Source organism: Fistularia commersonii, chromosome 15, assembly GCF_037954325.1.
Source record: "Fistularia commersonii isolate RoL2024-O1a breed Wild chromosome 15, RoL_Fcom_v1.0, whole genome shotgun sequence".
In the NCBI taxonomy this organism is placed as follows: Eukaryota; Metazoa; Chordata; class Actinopteri; order Syngnathiformes; family Fistulariidae; genus Fistularia; species Fistularia commersonii.
The window spans coordinates 7,072,353-7,090,067 of record NC_141298.1 but is presented as its reverse complement, the minus strand read 5'-3'; the positions used below and the strand labels follow the sequence as shown (position 1 = coordinate 7,090,067).

General features: G+C 37.5%; 1 protein-coding gene across 1 annotated transcript in view; it reads right to left on the bottom strand.

The window, feature by feature from the left end:
• Positions 1 to 598: 598 nt before the first annotated feature.
• st6gal1 (ST6 beta-galactosamide alpha-2,6-sialyltranferase 1) overlaps positions 599 to 17,715 on the bottom strand; it is a 19,472-nt gene continuing 2,355 nt past the window's right edge. The window contains exons 3-9 of the mRNA XM_086160587.1: positions 9,331 to 9,537; positions 7,948 to 8,310; positions 7,498 to 7,762; positions 5,178 to 5,275; positions 4,321 to 4,422; positions 3,596 to 3,770; positions 599 to 2,738 (exon numbers count right to left, since the gene is read on the bottom strand). Coding sequence (XP_086016713.1) covers positions 2,461 to 2,738; positions 3,596 to 3,770; positions 4,321 to 4,422; positions 5,178 to 5,275; positions 7,498 to 7,762; positions 7,948 to 8,310; positions 9,331 to 9,537 — 1,488 coding nt within the window. The 3' untranslated portion in view covers positions 599 to 2,460. The remainder of the gene's footprint in view (positions 2,739 to 3,595; positions 3,771 to 4,320; positions 4,423 to 5,177; positions 5,276 to 7,497; positions 7,763 to 7,947; positions 8,311 to 9,330; positions 9,538 to 17,715) is intronic.

The window sequence follows — 17,715 nt, the reverse complement described above, 5'->3', positions numbered from 1 at the left end:
TTTTTCAGTTAATTCCCCAGAATCACTGTCAATCAGTCACAATGAGAATCTGCGGTGCCTATATGAAAATTTAAAACCAGATGGAAACAAAAATGTTAAAAAGATAAAGAAATTCTATTTTTGTAATCATGTCTGTTTTGTAAGAGTTTTAGAAAAAAAGATAAAGTGATAAGATACCTTCAATTTAAATGTGCAAAGTTTCAAATGAAAAAAAGGTCCTGTTAAAATCTCAGAATAATTCTAAATTGACATAAAGGGAAGAAATTTACAGTTTTGATTTTTTTGTTTTGTTTTTGTAAAGTACAAGAGTCAATTTATTGGGGAGATGAGGTCACTACAAAAGCCAAATGCCTGAAGAGTTTTACTTAACTTTTGTCAGGATATTCCAACATTATGTTAGTCAAATTAAAGTTTTGTCCCAAATTCAATTTAAGTTTAAATTTGGTTTATGGGCCCACTTCAGTGGTCACTCAAGTTTTTAAGACTTCCGAATGTTTCCTTAATCCTCTGTTGAACAACATGGTGTCCTTTGATTGGAGTGAATTGAATAATCATGTTGGATCAGCTATCAATATATCAATTTCTTTCTTTTCTCTAATTTCTTTTCTTCTCAATATTATACGTTCTGAATATAAGATGCATGTGATTCATACACACACATATTCATGCATGGGTACAGTATGTGTATGTTTATGTGTATGTATGCACACTTACACACAGTTAATAATAATAATAATAATGATAATAATAATAATAATAATAATGTAGACATTCTGCGACAATTAAACATATATTTTATCACAAGTAAAATTTCAGCTGGATTCAGGTTGTTTAAATTAATAATTTTGCCCTGAAAAATAGGGCCATAACAGTATACACTTGCGCTCGCTCACGCACGCACGCACACACGCACACACGCACGCACACACACACGCACACACATCGTGGACAAGTCTCAGGTCAAAGCCAGGCAGTGAAGGTTTCTCCATTTCCACAAAAGCTAATCCAGAATCCCAACCTGCTGAACAACATAATAGCTGAGCAAAATAGAAGGATAGAAGGACATTTGGGATAAACTGGAAACATGCAGGCAGGTCCTTAATATTTCACTCTTTGAATGACTAACAAATGACAGAATGTTCATATTTCAAATTATCTTTGTGTACAGAAGGGTGTAGCGGAATGTTATGTTGAAATTGGTATACAGTGTCGAGGGTTACAGTGTTAAAACTAGTGATTTCAGTCCAGCTGGGATTTGAATGGTGGATTCATATTGCCGTTTGCTGAATCAGAAAACATTCATATACAGCAGTAAAAGCAGTTTGCTGACAACTATACTATTTTACTATTTTAACAAAAAAATGATATCTTTTGGAACTGATTCTTATTTTGGATTTCAACTTATTGGACAGAGGAGACAACTAAAGACGTTGCCTTCAACTTTACCATAGATGTTTCACTATTTCAGGGCTAAAATATTCAATTGATAAACAAACAAAAAAAAAAATCTGAATTATCCTTATCAATTCAACAAATTTCAATTGATTTTTAATTTAAATTTCAAATTTCAAACCACATTGCAGAAACAAAAGCACCCAATTACCCAGTATTTATGTCAAAGTTCCTTGATTTACGGAATATGAAACAATTAATACATCAAATTAATAAAACAGATGTATTGCAAAGGTGAAGTTTTATTTGAAGCACATACTGCTAAATTAGGAAGGGTGGAGTTTTTTTTTATCAGGATATAACATTTACTAAATAATGCATGGAATTCAGTATATTTATCAAATAGTCCATTTCATGCATCATTTTGTTGAAAAAAGTAAATACATATGCCATTTTTTGGTTTGAAAAATTTACATTTCTTACTTTAATGTCTTCATTTTATTGTATTTTTTCCTGTATGTTTTCAAAGCTCAAACATCACTATTTTCTTCATGTTTTTCATGTTTCACATACTAACTTCTAATAGTTTATATTATGAATCTTGTTTTTGCAGCATTGCTGTATTTAAAGTTATTGCTGAGTTAATATCATTACCATCTCTGATAGTACTTCATGTGAGTATTTGATTTGGTAAATGTATACTTCTATGGTAAGGATTTCCAGTGTGATGCTCTTCTTAGGAGGTATTTTGTTTTTACAGCGTAAAATTAACTTTTTTTAATTTATCTATGTGTTTCAATGTATTTTTATTTTACTGTTATAAAGCTAAACTTCTTCGAAGACTTTAAGAGAAGGTATAGCTTTTACTAATTTCACTAAATCAGACTAAGCCCATCACAAACTGCTTTATATCCCTCTAAAAGTTGAGATCTGGATTGTAGTAGGATTTGGAGTATGTGTGTGTGTGTGTGTGTGTGTGTGTATGTGTGTGTGTGTGTGTGTGTGTGTGTGTGTGCCTGCATCATGCACCTCTCTCATGTGCATCATCATGTAACGCACAATGTCTTTTTATGAGGCTCCATGTCTCCCCCATCCTGCCTCCATAGAGCAGTTCAGCTTGCTGAACCCAGGAAGTGTGACTCGTCCCAGGTTGTAAATGTCACGGTCGGGCCCCTGGTTCATGCGCTTGACCAGGTTCTTCTCGTACATCAGTGGATGGTAGGCGCCTAGTGTGCAGGCGGCGTCGAAAAACCGTTGGTAGTAATGGCAGAGCTCCGTCTTCCTCCGTGATGGCAGAAACTCGTACACGTGAACCACCTCGCACAGTGACATCATCAGAACCGTTCCTGTACAGGAAGTCAGGTCTCAATACTCATCCTGAGGAGAAGTTTAATTTTACAACGGCATTGTACTAATCACACTTAGCCCCCAACACCCCCCCGAAAAAAAAAAAAAAAAAAAACATGAAATGAATGTATGTATGTATATGGTTCTGAGATGGCTATTTGGTTGAGAGGTCACTTCTGACATCTTCGGTGACTGAATTGCACTTTTTGTAAGTCGCTTTGTAACTGTAATGCAATGTAATGTTAGAATTTCACAATTAAGATGACTGGGAGGTAAATAAAAAGGTAGTTATAAAAAAAAAAAAAAAATTCCAAAATGAATCAATAAATATTCAGATTTTTTTGAGCATCATTTACTGTAAGTAAATAAGGGAATGAACTTGAAAATTAGAATATTGTGATGAAGTTTTTTATCTTCAGTTATGCAATTACAAAAACAAAAATGTCATACATTCTGGATTCATCACAAATTAACTGACATATTGCAAGCCTTTTATTATTTCAATATTGTTAATTATGGCTTACATCTTAAGAAAACTGAAAAATCCTTTCTCAAAATATTAGAATATCATGAAATAGTACTTTTTGTTTTTCTAATTGCATTACAGAACTTTATTACTATATTCTAATTTTCGGAGACAGCCCTGTATAGATTTTTTTGAGCATCATTTACTGTCAGTAAATAAGGAAATGAACTTGAATATATTTGTACCACTGAAAGGGTCATGGGAGGATTAAGAGTCTCTTTTTGAAACTCCTTACCTGAAAACCTTTTTCTTCAGTACGTCGCGGATCTCTATAAATCAATAACGCTTTGAACGCCAAAATCATCAAGGAGTAATTGGTTTGTTTCATACCCAGGAGGCCAGATGAGGGGGGGTTCTTCTGGATGGGCTCTTGCATGTTGTCTTGTATTCGCTGCCAAAGCTGCCACTCAAAGCGAGGGTGCAGGATATAGAACGGCTGCAGGGGATGGAGCCTCCGGTATCTTTGGTACTGGGTAAAGATGGGGTAGTCGGTCCTGTTAAACCACTGGGGAGAAGAACAGGAGGAAGCCGGGGGGGGGGTGGTATTAGAGTTTAATGGCATGTCTCATTTATGTCATTTGTATATTTAAAAAAGTCTTTTCTACATTTCAAAATAATTTGGTAAGGAAATAGCACTGTACCTTATTGAATACTTTGTCTATTTGTAATATTTTGTGCTGAAATTGGTTCTCCTGATTTGCGCTCATGTGTTTGAACTGATGTTGTCGTAGTTCAATTCTTGGTATCAGGATTTCAGTGTTTCCCCATTTTTTTTAAGGAAATGTCACAATACATTTTAGGTCATTTTTAAGCGATTTAAAGAAAATTTCTTGTTTATTTCAGATGATTCTTGTTCATTTTGAACAAAGACTTTTTCTGTGTGTTTTGTTATACATTTTCAAGTAATAGCTTCTTAATTTACAGCTATTTCTGTTAGCAGCAGGGTGGCTCTTTACATGCAAATTCTGGAGAAAAAATGTGCTCCTATCTGGAAATTTGGGTAAGGATCAGCATTAGAGGCTGCAAATATGCAAATTGCAGCAAGTAAAAGTTACCTGAGTGAGGTCAGCGGAAAAAGGGGCAGGGTCCCACGCCACCAAAATACCCGAACTGTATAGAGAGCTGGACAAGAAACGATGGTCGTCAGATGCCATCACCTGAAAATCAAGTACAGATTCTCTTTATTGACATCAAACTGAAAATCTTGACCCAATGTTGGGGAGTCCCAAAATACAAACATTAAAAACTGGGTGTAAGTGAAATGATCAGACCCTGTGGAGAATATCTTTATTGTTTGATGTATGAAATATTGAATAGTTTGTATTTATCAATCTTTATTGAAATTAGATACTCTATCTATAAATAAGTGTTTGTGTCCGACTGAAATCCTGCTTACTATTTCCACAAAAAAAAAAAAAAAAAAAAAGGTTGCTATCCATGTTTTCGGGTTTTTAAAGTCTGTTTGTATCATTTTGCTACGATGTATTTATTTTTCTTTTAAAGTTAAATTGTTGGATGGTTTTAACCAATATAGTAAATTAAGTGTGATTTTATGTGCGCTTGGTTATATTATTTAGTTTGAGGTCACATTGTACTAAGAGAGTCTAAAAAATGGCTACAGCTTGTCCTATTTAATGGAGATTAGGTCCGTTTCAAGAATTTTGGAGGATTGTGTGTGTGTGCACATGCGTGACAGAGGGACTCACTGTCAGCAGATGAAAACAAAAAAAAAATCACCATACCTATATTTTACAGGAATTTCAGGAAATTAAAATACTGGAAATAAAGGACTCAATGAGAGCCAGTACAAAGTGTCACCACTAGGTGTCAACACTGACCTGCAGCTGCACCAGTCTGCAACAACAACAAAAAAGATAGTATTTGTTTTTTGCAAAAAAGGCATGTTATTTACCTGGGAGTTGATAAGACGAATGGTGGTCTTAGAACCAACGTCCTTCTCATAACCAGCGGTTGGTGCAGCGTTGAAGCGCAACACAGCATCATGGGAATCTGGAAAAGACATTGACATGAGAGTTAAATTGAATTAGGGACAAAATTTTAATTTGATAAACATAATGTTGGAATATCCTGACAACAGTTACGAAAAACTCTGCAGACATTTGGCTTTTGTAGTGACCTTATCTCCCCAATAATAAGACTCTTGTACTTTACAAAAACAAAAACAAAAAAATCAAAACTGTAAATTTCTTCCCTTTGTGTCAATTTAGAATTATTCTGAGATTTCAACAAAGCCACAAAAAGTTGTACCTGCTCAATATCACTCAAAAAAACGAAGCAAATAAATGAAATTAATCCCAGCCACCTCTGGCTTTAGTTTACCTTTGTGAAAAAATGAGAAGATAATCTAAATCATTTATTTTCTTCAATTTTTGAAAATACTGTATTAATCAGGTAAACCTACTTGTGAAGTTTCTTGTTCATTTTAAGGCAATTTCTTTTTTCCATTCAAATAATTTCTCTTGACATTTAAGGTAACCTTTTGCTTATTTTAAAATGACTTCATTTTTAGATCATTTCCAAGTATTTTTGTGTCACTTTTCAACTGAATTATTTGACATTGATATTTAATCGTTCACTATGTTTGAATGTCAGTAAGGGAAAATTAAATCTTATACTCTTTTTACCAACATGGAACTTTGTACAAGTGGATTGCTATAACAAAAGCGTTCTCAGCAGTTTTACGCATGGTAATGATGTATTAGTATGGGCACTGCAGCTTGATGAACCACAGGTCCAAATGAGGGAGACTGGGAAACATTTTTCAAGACCATCAAACCTCCAAATCTAAAACTAGGATAAAGGCGCGGGCCAACATTGATATTTATTGAAAAAAAATTCTCCAGATATAACAATGAACCTTTTCATTTGGACCCAAACTGAATATGGAATAAGCAAAGCTTCATTCAATACAACATATCACTTAATATTGCACGCGTGCGAAATCGATATTCAAATAAATCAATGGCATTCATTTCTTAAATAACAATTAAATAAAACTTGTATGCCTCTTTATTTGCAGCCTTCTTAATTAAATTTCAACAATAACTGTTTTCCACAGGCTAATAATAAATGTAAAAATATAATAACAATAATAAATCAATTAATCATAGCTCAGATTGCTACACACTGATCTACTCTGCCTTTCTTTTTGCCATTTTTCAGAGTGGTAGCACAGTGCTAGTATTAGTATAAGGTTGCTATGACTACTGTCAACAGAGGACTAAGACTTTTACGGGTGCTGTTGTGGTTTTCGTGCCGACACAACAGAAGATTGTTCTGGGATTTGTAGTATTAGCGGTACGCGCCATCTCTAATAATCATTTTGTGTGGCTTTGCGGGCCAAATATTATTACACTGCAGGCCAAATTTGGCCCGCGGGCCAGAGTTTGACACTTGTACTCCAGAGCCTCTCCACTCATTTTCCATGTAAATGCCATTAGCTCTCTCTTTTTCTTGGTGTTTCGTAAGCAGCCAAACCTCTCGAATGGACATCTGAACTTGTAAGGGAGGAGATTATGGAACTTAACATTTAAAGCAGTGGTCCCCAAACTACGGCCCAGGGGCCGGATACGGCCCGCCTCCACAATTTGCTCGGCCCCTGAACAATACCATAAATGCATTATGATTTTTTTTTTTTTTTCATTCTGGCATTCTAACCTTCTATTCCATCCTTCTGCAGTCTGTGCCTTATCTGAAACCCCTCCCTCAAAAAAAATCTTGGGCACACCCCTGTCAAATAGCGCGGAATAATGGCGAAAAGATTAAGTAAGAGAAAAATAGATTCAGAATGCAGGTTAAGTGGACAAACGATTATTTATTTTTTTTGTTAAATTCAAAGAAAAGGCTGCATTATTCATAAATGATGTTATTTATTTTCCGATTTTTTTTTTCTGTCAAGATCCCAGAAAGGGTTCATTTTTGGTTATGTGTGGCTTTCTGGAAAACAATAAATGTTTACGTTTAGACACCTCCGTGATCATCACACTTTTTGTTCAAACTGGCCTGACTCCCCCGTCAAAGAAGGGAAAATTTATTTGTCCCTCTAAGGAAAATGTTTGGGGACCCCTGCTATACACACAACCTTCATTTTTTTCTGTTAAAAGCGAGAAAAGACTGTTCTTTTCAGAATAAAATATATTTTTGGGGGGATTCTTAATTTTATTCATTGTGTATATTTTCCATAGTTATATGAGCATTTGTAAGTCTCTTACCAATCTCTTTGCCAAGTCCAGAATTGCGGAGAGACCCTGCGGATGACACCACCGCACACATCTTGTACGGCCGTAGTTCGGAAGTCAACTGCTTTGGTGGGAGCTGGGCGACCCAGGGCTGGGAGGAAATGGGCTGGAGGTCAGGGGTCAATGTTGTGACCTCCACCTTATTCTTCAGTTGACAGAGAAGCTCATGGCCGTTCAATTTGGGCCTGTTGGAGCCGCCGCCAGGGACTGAGAACTTAACACCATATTTATTCATCGCCTGTAACAAAGAAGAAAGAGAGCCACCGAGCGGATGTTTTATTAGTGTTCTGCCTATTTTTAACTTGAATCAAATACATTCGTTTAGCGTTCTAAACTTCTATCGGAACTTTCTTTTGACTTAAAGTCCATTTTTTTTTGGCTGGTTTCTGAATTTTGCTTGCAATTTTTGCTTGCAGTTTTCACCTGATAATTCTGCACCACCTTCCGCAGTCTGTCTCCTAGCATGCTGCTGGACATCTCGTCATCCCAGACATCTCCGAGATGGCCGTGAGGCCCAAAGAATTCGGCGTTTCCTCCTCTGCCGCTGAGCTCTCCTCTTCGCCGGCCCCTGAACAGGGTCTCCAACGCCCTTGTGAGGGGGCGCGGCAGCAAGCGGGAGAAGAACCCTGACGGCTCTCGCTCTCTGGCCTTTGGTTTCGAGACGACGTCCTCCTGGGTGCGATTCGGCGAGGACAAGACAGGGATGGGACGGTTTGGGTTACCCGGGATAATGCCCGGAAGCTTCTGGGGGTCAACAGGCATGAGCTTGGCCCCTCTTTGGAGTACCTGAGAGGATCAAAAGTGACTAGAGCTTTAAATTGAGCTGGTGTATTATTAGACATTTTAAAAAAATGCACAAAATACCAAGCTGAAAAAAATCGTACAGTGCAATACAGAAAAAAAGAAAAGTCTAAAAACATGTCATTTTGATAGATAGTTCATGGGTGTGAATGAGAGTTGGTGACTTATCTATTTACATGGACCTGTGTTTGACTGATACGAGTTAAATAGAAATTGGCTCAAACACCCAATATGCGGGATAAGTGGAAAAGATAAGGAATGAATGATTCCATTTTTAATGCTGTACAGATATTGACATTAAATTAGCAAGAAATCATCTCACAACAACCCACATTAGCTAAGACTTGCCCTTAAGTATCTGAAAAATACAGCAAAAAACCCCCCAAAAACTTGCAAATCTAATGCGAAAAAGAAAAACAACCCCACCAATAAAAAAAATGATGATTTAGTAAAATATGCTTAAAATTGTCAAAATGCATACCAAAAAAATCTGATAACCTGGAAATCGCCAAAAAATCTGAACGTATAATAAAATAAATAAATAAATAATAATAAAAAAAAAATTAAGTCAGCCAAAATGACTAAGAAATCATACAAGAAAAGCATACCAAAGATGAACAACAAACGACCTGGAAAAAATAAAAATAAAAACCCAAATCAACTGAATGTTATAAGAAAATACGCCAACATGATCATAAATTAGTGCCAAAGGTGTTCAAATCAGCCAAAAATGACCTAACAGTGAAAAGACTGTCTCACGATCATCATTTATTAGCAATACCACTTATCCTGCATACTAGATTGCAGCAAAAAACCATCTGCTATGGGGTGAAAGGTGGAGTTTTGTTTGGATCTGTCACCTATCAATCACAGGATCACTTTGCTAAATACCAAGTAAAAATGTGATATTCATTTTTTTTGCATTTCTTTTCATACATTAAGATGCAGTTGATGGCAGCTCCCTGTACTAGACTAGCATGGAGGGTGAAATAATGGTAAAAAGACCTTGATGACAGAGTGGGCATGGGGCTGAGCTCGGGTTCTTGCTCTCACGCCGAAGATGGCATCGGTGACGGGGATACTGTTTTCAGCGCAGAGGGCGTACAGCAGAGCCATGGAGATGCAGAAGAACGCCATGCAGAAGGCGCCGCGGCGAGCCCGACGCCTCATACGCCACAGCGGGCTGACCCGGTCCATTGCTGCCCCGGGGATCTGCAGACAGACACCCAGAAATCAGGTTTTATTGCAACCTTACTGTCAATCAGCTTAAAATGTCAATTCAAAACATATTTACGATTAACCGTTCACTGTTTCCTTCCTAAATCATGGTTAAAAAAAAAAACATCGGCGTTTCCCGAAGCCCAAGATGACAGTCTGAAATGTTAAAAACATAATTTACTGTCATAGTTTACTAAAGAAAATATTCATACTTGATGAGCTGGAAAAATGAGAAGCAACTTTTTGTACTGGATATATATTGACTGTGAGCAAGTAAGATGATAGCTGACATGTAATTAATTATTGTTGCAGTTTTACCTTAACTGCTCCATTCAGAAATATGAAGATATACAAAAGGAGTTTCTTGGGATTCTGATCGTTCACAAGTATATACAGGACTGTCTCAGAAAATTAGAACATTGTGATGAAGGTCTTTATCTTCTGTAATGCAATTACTATGGTAACTAAGGAAATTCAGCTGGGCAAGAAGAGTTTGCCAGCGGGAAAGAGAAATTGGAAGGGAATCATATTTGACATATCTAAGAAATGAAGGTAATTTCATCACAAGTAAGCATTTCGATATGAAAGCAACAGTAATAATACATATTACTGTTATACATACAGGACAGTCTCAGAAAATTAGAATATTGTGATGAAGTTCTTTATCTTCTGTAATTCAATTATAAAAACAAAAATGTCATACATTCTGGATTCATTACAAATCAACTGAAATATTGCAAGCGCTATTATTATTTTAATATTGCTGATTATGGCTTACATCTTAAGAAAACTCAAAAATCCCATCTCAAAATATCATGAAAAAGTAATTTTTGTTTTTTTAATTGCATTACAGATGATAAAGAACTTTATCACAATATTCTAATTTTCTGAGACAGTCCTGTATAGATGTTTTTGTACAAATGTATTGAATTTGAAAAAAAATTACATTTTATTTTTCCAATAAAGAAGGGTTCGGCGAATGCGCATATAAACCTGGTGGGGTTCAGTACCTCCAACAAGACCCAGGAACCGCATCATACAGAGACGGATAACAATTCACGCTCTTATTCACTCCAATGGACAATTTACCGATGACCTACTGAATGTTTTAAGACAGCGGAAAGAAGGGAGAGGCAAAAAAACGTGAGGAGAGAACGTGAAGACTCCTGCTATGAGGCTACAGCGCTGACCATGAAACCATCCTGTGGTAAACCCATCTATAGTAGCTATTTTAAAACACAAGATGAGAAAACAAATCAAGGGGGTTCAGGCGTTTCTTCCATCTTTTAAAGCTGTAAGCGTAAAAGGACAATCTGGAGGCTCCACAGCCTGGAGGGGGACAAAGAACTGGGGTACGGGGTTGATTTGCAAGAGGAACACTCACACAAAGAAAGAGAGATGAGGCGGGTGCGAACGTTTCCTGAATAGAAAGAGGGATATAGAAAATAACTTTCCTCTAGCCATCTGTCACATCTCATGCAAGAAAACCATATGTAATGAGAAATATGTTATGTACCATGCTAATCTTTACACTGTTGTACTGAGGCAGAAAACTTAAGTTGATAAATACATAGTTATGCTCTATTAATAACATAGGACATTTAATATTATGTTATGTCCATGATGAAGAAATCAACATTGTATAATGTTAAATTGAAATATGAATTGTAAAATTAAAATATGAACATTAAATTCAATACTTGTGCACGTTTTTTTCCACAACTGACAACAAAAAAGAAAAGCAATTGAGAATTAAATGTAATTGAAATTTAAAATGTAAATATATAGAGTCAATGCACCTGAAGGCATTGAAAATATGCAAAGTGAACTTAACTGACAGAGATAAATATGTATGAAAAAAAAAAAAAGTTATAGTAAACATGTTTTTGAAGGTAGAATTCTAACTAATTTCTACAAAATTATAATTTTGGCCCATTTTAGTTGTCTTTTAAAAATACATTTTTATTCATCATTCATTATCCACAGTTTAGGGTTGCAGGGATGCTTGAGCCTTTTCCAGCTCACTCACTGTCATTCACAAATCTTGGCATATTTCTTTACCTTTAAAGGAAGAAAAGGTAAAACTAAATCTACTATGTATATTCATCTGATGACTATATCATCACCAAACCACACTGATACATTGCATCTACTAAGAAATGTTTTTTGGATCGATTCAAATTAGTCCGTTCCATTGCATTCTTAAGAGATACCTTATACCAAGGGTGAGCAAACTACGGTCTGCGGGCCACATCCGGCCCGTTGGTCTTTTTAATCCGGCCCGCCGAAGATTGGTATGGAATTCATACTTGATGTGAATGATTGGATCAAAGAATGTGGGAGCTCAAACAGGAGATTATTTAGTTTTTGGAGCTACTTGAGAATTTTCCTGAGCTGAATGACACAGATTGGCTTTGTGACTTAGCCTTTACTGTGGACATAATGACACATGTGAATGAACTGGACCTGAAGCTACAAGGGAAAAAACGGTTTATGCAAGAAATGCAAGCAAACGTCAAAAAATGTTCAGACAAATATCAGACGACTCTGGTATGTACTGTTAACAAATGTGTTTTGTTTTTTTTTTTTTTATATATTGATCGTATCTTGTGCTGACCCGCCCCACCCCTGCCTTACACCGTGACATCCTTACTCAATTCACTTCAATTCCATTTATTTGTGTATGTTTAAGACCAAATAGCACCAGGACACAGCAGGAACCTACGTCGGGATCCTGTTTGTTGATTTCAGCTCCGCCTTTAACACAAATATTCCGGCTCATTGAAAGGACAAGCTCTCCTAGCTGAACGTGCCAGACTCCGCCTGTAGGTGGATCACGGACTTCCCGTCTGCCAGGAGGCAACAAGTGAAGCCGGGAAAACACATCTCTGACACCAGGACCATCAGCACCATCTTTCCTGGGAGCAATCACCTCCCAGGACCTCAAGTGGGAGCTGAAGCTCCCTCACAAACAAAGCGCAGCGAAGGATGTTGAGGCAGTTTAAGAAGTTTGCCAAAAACAAAGATGGTGCACTTCTACACCTCCATCATCGAGTCCATCCTCACCTCCTCCATCTGCAGCGTATCATCCGCTCTGCAATCTCCCCTTTCTACAGGACTTGTAGGTGGTTGACCCCTCCAAGCCAGGGCATGAACTTTTACAACCGCTCCCCTCTAGCAGGAGCTTGCGGACCAAAACTACCCACCACAAAAACAGTTTCTTCCCACCGGCAGCCTGCCTCATAAATAATACCTCGCTCCTCCATTGACACTGTACCAACCCCTCTAGTGCACTACCTTGCACTGCTTACCACAACTTGCCATTTTGCACAACTAACCTCACCCTGATCTCACTTTTCTTTTTCCCGTATTAAATGCCTATTACATGATATCTGTTTAGCACCATCAACCAAAGCAAATTCCTTGTACTTCTAGTTTTATCACTTGTTTACTAAGACACTTTATAGTTTCCCTGAGACACTTTATAGTTTATTTTATTTCTAATTCTGCCTTTTCTTTTTAATATTTATTACTGTTATATTTTCTGTAATTCTGGCACAACAATTTCCTTCGGGATTAATAAAGTTGTTCTTATCTTATCTTATCTTATCTTAGTTGCAAAATGACTTTGCGATTACCGTACTCTTGATAATATTTTTTTAAAAAAGACCCGGTAGTTTCACGACGCAAGCACTAAATCTCATGGTGGGTGGCCCTTTGCCTTAACAGTTGGGCTGAGAGAAAAGGAGGGGAGAGAGAGAGCAGAACATCGTGCAGGTCTTATGAAGGTTTTGTATTTCTGGTAAAGTGTGTAATAGAAGACGTAATACAGCACCTCAGTAATGGTTGGACATCTCAAAATATCGCTATTAAAAGAATGTCTGGTCTTCCAAATCACAAACCATTAGAAAGTAGATGCACACACATACACACACAGTATATGAAACGTAAATAGATTTATGTTGAAATCATGCAACTGCCAGTACTTTCGGTATTAGTCAATACATAATTTCCTTGATAACATTTTTGCTTTTGATCCCACTGTCTCTCTTTTTTTTTTTTTTTTTTTTTTTTACCTAAACCGGTCGAAACAGAGGGCTGGCTAAATTGAGCTCGCATCTGTCCAGGGTTTCTTCTGTCCGGCAAAAGGCACTTTTAACTTGCCACTGTTGCAAAGTGCTTGCTTGGGGTAAAATAATCTGAAAAAGTGTGGTCTGCTCTACCTATGAGTGTCATATTCTGTTGCCATTTGCTTTATGAATAAAATCCGACCTTACATGACTTTTTTATATCTCAACTCTTTCTATCTTTGGTGTTGATCACACAATAAATTAACATTTTCCGGCTTTTGTAAAACAGCGATGGGGTTTTCAGTAGCTATATTGGTGTCAACTCAGTTGGGAATAAAACCTGTCAACAGACATTTAGTCAAGAGTCTGAATATGATATTGTAGCAGTGACCGCATTCAGCAGCAGAGGTCATGGCATCCATGGTGAGTTCAAATCAGGGGATTTAATCACAGCTATATTAATCTCGGTACAGCAGCATCAAGGACGAACAGCGATGACAAATACTAGAACTGACTGAGCGAAAAACAGATATCCATCACATATTTCAATATCTGGAGAAGAGATAACCGAATCATGAGAAGAAATAAGTGCCTGCTGCGTCTTTTTATATGTGCAGCTGACAGAAATTCATACTGTATAGCTTTTTTTTTCCCACATAGTTGCAGATTCGGCAATCGTGCTGTTTCAGTTCACATCATAAGATTTCAACTTATTTGCAAATCACATCGAGCAAGCAGCTCAATGAAAAAACTAAGTACAGCCAGTATTTTTTGAGGTGAAGATGGTTAATTATTAGAGTGGGATCAGAAGGATCTGACGTACCTGTAAAGGCCTTCTACTGTACTAGGGTTGTACTTTGTAATGAGGCTGAGGAAGTTTGGCATCTTAAATCCTCTGCAAAATCTACAGCTGTACCCTGTGGTATAGCAGCACCACTGTTTTCAACCACAAATGCCTGCAGCGAGTTGTAAAGACTGCAGAGAAGATCACCAAAATCCAGGTGTGGCGGACACTAAGGAGCGTGGACTCTCACCCGGAAGTTCACGCACCACACCGGTGACTTTTCTGCAGATCGTCTGCCACCACAGGCTCCACAGGGGAGCAAACCCAACCCTTATATGGAATGCTCACCTTACTACCCTCCGGCTGGAGGAACAGGAATTTGAAATGTAGGAAGTCACAGTCCTGATTTTATCCTATCCATCCTTGTCACTCCCATAGAGGACCTCAACATCTTCATCTGTGCTATCCTCAGCTGTCTTTACTTCCGTGCCGCTGTCACTTAACCATCAAGCGTCAATGATCTAACCGTCTTGTACACCTTTCCTTTCATTCTGACTGAATGCGTTTCTTCACCCCTTTCCCACACTCACCATTGCTCTGGACTGTTGACCCTAGGTACTTACTAACCTCCACCTTCTTTATCGCCACTCCCCGTAGCCTCGCCGTTCTACATGGGTCCATCTCGTTCGCACACGTATTCTTTCTTGCTGTAGCTAACCATCGTTCCTCCCCTTTCCACACCATCCCTCCATCTTTCTAAATTTCCTTCACCTGCTCCATGCTGTCGCTACAGATCACAATGTCATCTGCAAACATCAAGGTCAATGGAGATTCCTGTCTAACCTGATCTGTCGGCCTGTCCATCACAGTTGCAAACAAGCAGAGGCTCAAACTGAGCACTGAAGGAGTCCCGCTTGCACTTTTAAGCATCTCTGTCCCACCTATAGCACACCTTAACACTGTCTCACAGCTTGTATAGATGCCCTACCACCAGTCTAACATACTTGTCTGCCACTCCAGACTTTATCATACCGTACCGTGGTTCCTCTCTTAGCACCCTGGTGAATGCTTTTTCTCTACAAAGACACAACGCAGCTCCCGCTGACCTTCTCTACTAGCATTTGTAAAGCAAATCAGCATCCGTGGTACTCTTTCTATGTATGCTCACTGCTCTCAGTCTACATTCCACTACTCTTTCTCATTGTATGGCTTGTCAACTTTACTCCTCTTCTTTACTCCTGTCAGCACCGATGGTGGTCGTTGTTAACGCTGGGCTCAACCAATCCAGTATGAAAGTGCGATTTGCAAATTTAGCTGTGTTGTAAGTTTTAAACTGAAAGCCCTTCCTGTGCGACCCTCTGCATTAATCATGGCTTGGGACCGGCTCAAGAAGACACTGACTTGTGCCCACCTGAGGCTGCATTATGTAATGATAAGTGATAAATTACCAAATAATTCCGGTCATATTTCAAAAACAGCAAGAGTTATCCTACAAGGTGGATTTCTACAAGGTATATCTAAAAGTGAGAAAGTGCATATAAATAAAGAGGAAGAGTCATAAATATGACACATAAATATGGATGGATGGATGGATGGATGGATGGACGGGCATACAGGCATGCATGCATACATACATACATACATACATACATACATACATACATACATACATACATACATACATACATACATACATACATACATACATACATACATACACATACACATACACATACACATACACATACACATACACATACACACACACACACACACACACACACACACACACACACACACACACACATAATGTACCAGCCTGTTTTATGAGACAAGCTACCTTTAGATGAATACTACTGGATCAATTAAAGGCCTGTTTTGAAACTAATACTTTTGAATACAATTTACTGATTAGGAAAACAGTATGGTCCAATTGGGAACTGTTACAGCATCACACGCACGCAAACACCGTAACACACGCACACAACTTGCAGTTTCTGGCATTCAAGTATAATCGTACTCAAGCATCAGATACTCGGAATGATGCGATGCACAATCAAAAACACACACATTTTGACACTGCAGGAACACACATAAACATACACCCACAGTAAGATGACATAAACCGCAGGAGCAAATCTACACACCCACGCACACATACTATGACTGCAGGTCAACACAAAAACACTGTAACTCCAGAGATATACAGGACTGTCTCAGAAAATTAGAATATTGTGATGAAGTTCTTTATCTTCTGAAGTGCAATTACAAAAACAAAAATGTCATACATTCTGGATTCATTACAAATCAACTGAAATATTGCAAGCCTTTTATTATTTTAATATTGCTGATTATGGCTTACATCTTAAGAAAACTCAAAAATCCTATCTCAAAATATTAGAATATAATGACAAAGTAATTTTTGTTCTTTTAATTGCATTACAGAAGATAAAGAACTTTATCACAATATTCTAATTTTCTGAGACAGTCCTGTATATATTTGTACACAATGCCGAAGCACACACAAACACACACACTCACACTCGCAGAAACAAACATTCTAGATGAACTTCAAAATCATGCTAAGGTACTAAATTAGTCACTACATTTCACATCAAACGACAGCCTTTAAGCAAAAAAAGCCAGGATTCTTTTTTATTTTGACAGTAACCTCCCAGCTTCAGGGGGAAAATGTCCGTATTGGACTGCTTTACCATCTGGGTCAGAACAAACTCAGACTGGCAAATAACCTTCTCCTAAAAGTAGTATTGAAACCAACATCCCAAAGCAAATTGGAGCATTGGGGAGTTGTAAGTATTTCTTGTATAATCCAGTATTTTGTGTTTTTTTGCTGTTTAGAAGTTCAAAATGCTGTCTGATGACTTAACACATCACCTCCTCTGTATAATCCTACAATAGACTAGTAGTAGTAGTAGTAGTAACCACTGTTTCCATTGTGCTGACTGGTTGTTTACATCAACCAAGTGTTGTCAGTTTAGCAGCTAATCGTAGCTTTAGTCCAGCTGCAACTTACACTGCGTAACATTCAGACCAGTTTGAAAACATCTGTGGCATGTTATCGCTTGGTTTTTCCGGTATATGTGTTTGTTCCTTTTTTTCTCCAGGGCATATTTTTTTTTCCAAACATAGAAAAATTAACTGAAACTGATTACTTAGAACTCATATAAAAGCAGATAGAAAAAGGAGAGAACAGCAGCTAAAGATGAGCATAGGTTCCTTCGGTGTCATGTTGGTTTTATTCACTGAAATACACAATGAACGAAATAATGAATCCCAAAAAAAACATATTTCATTCTA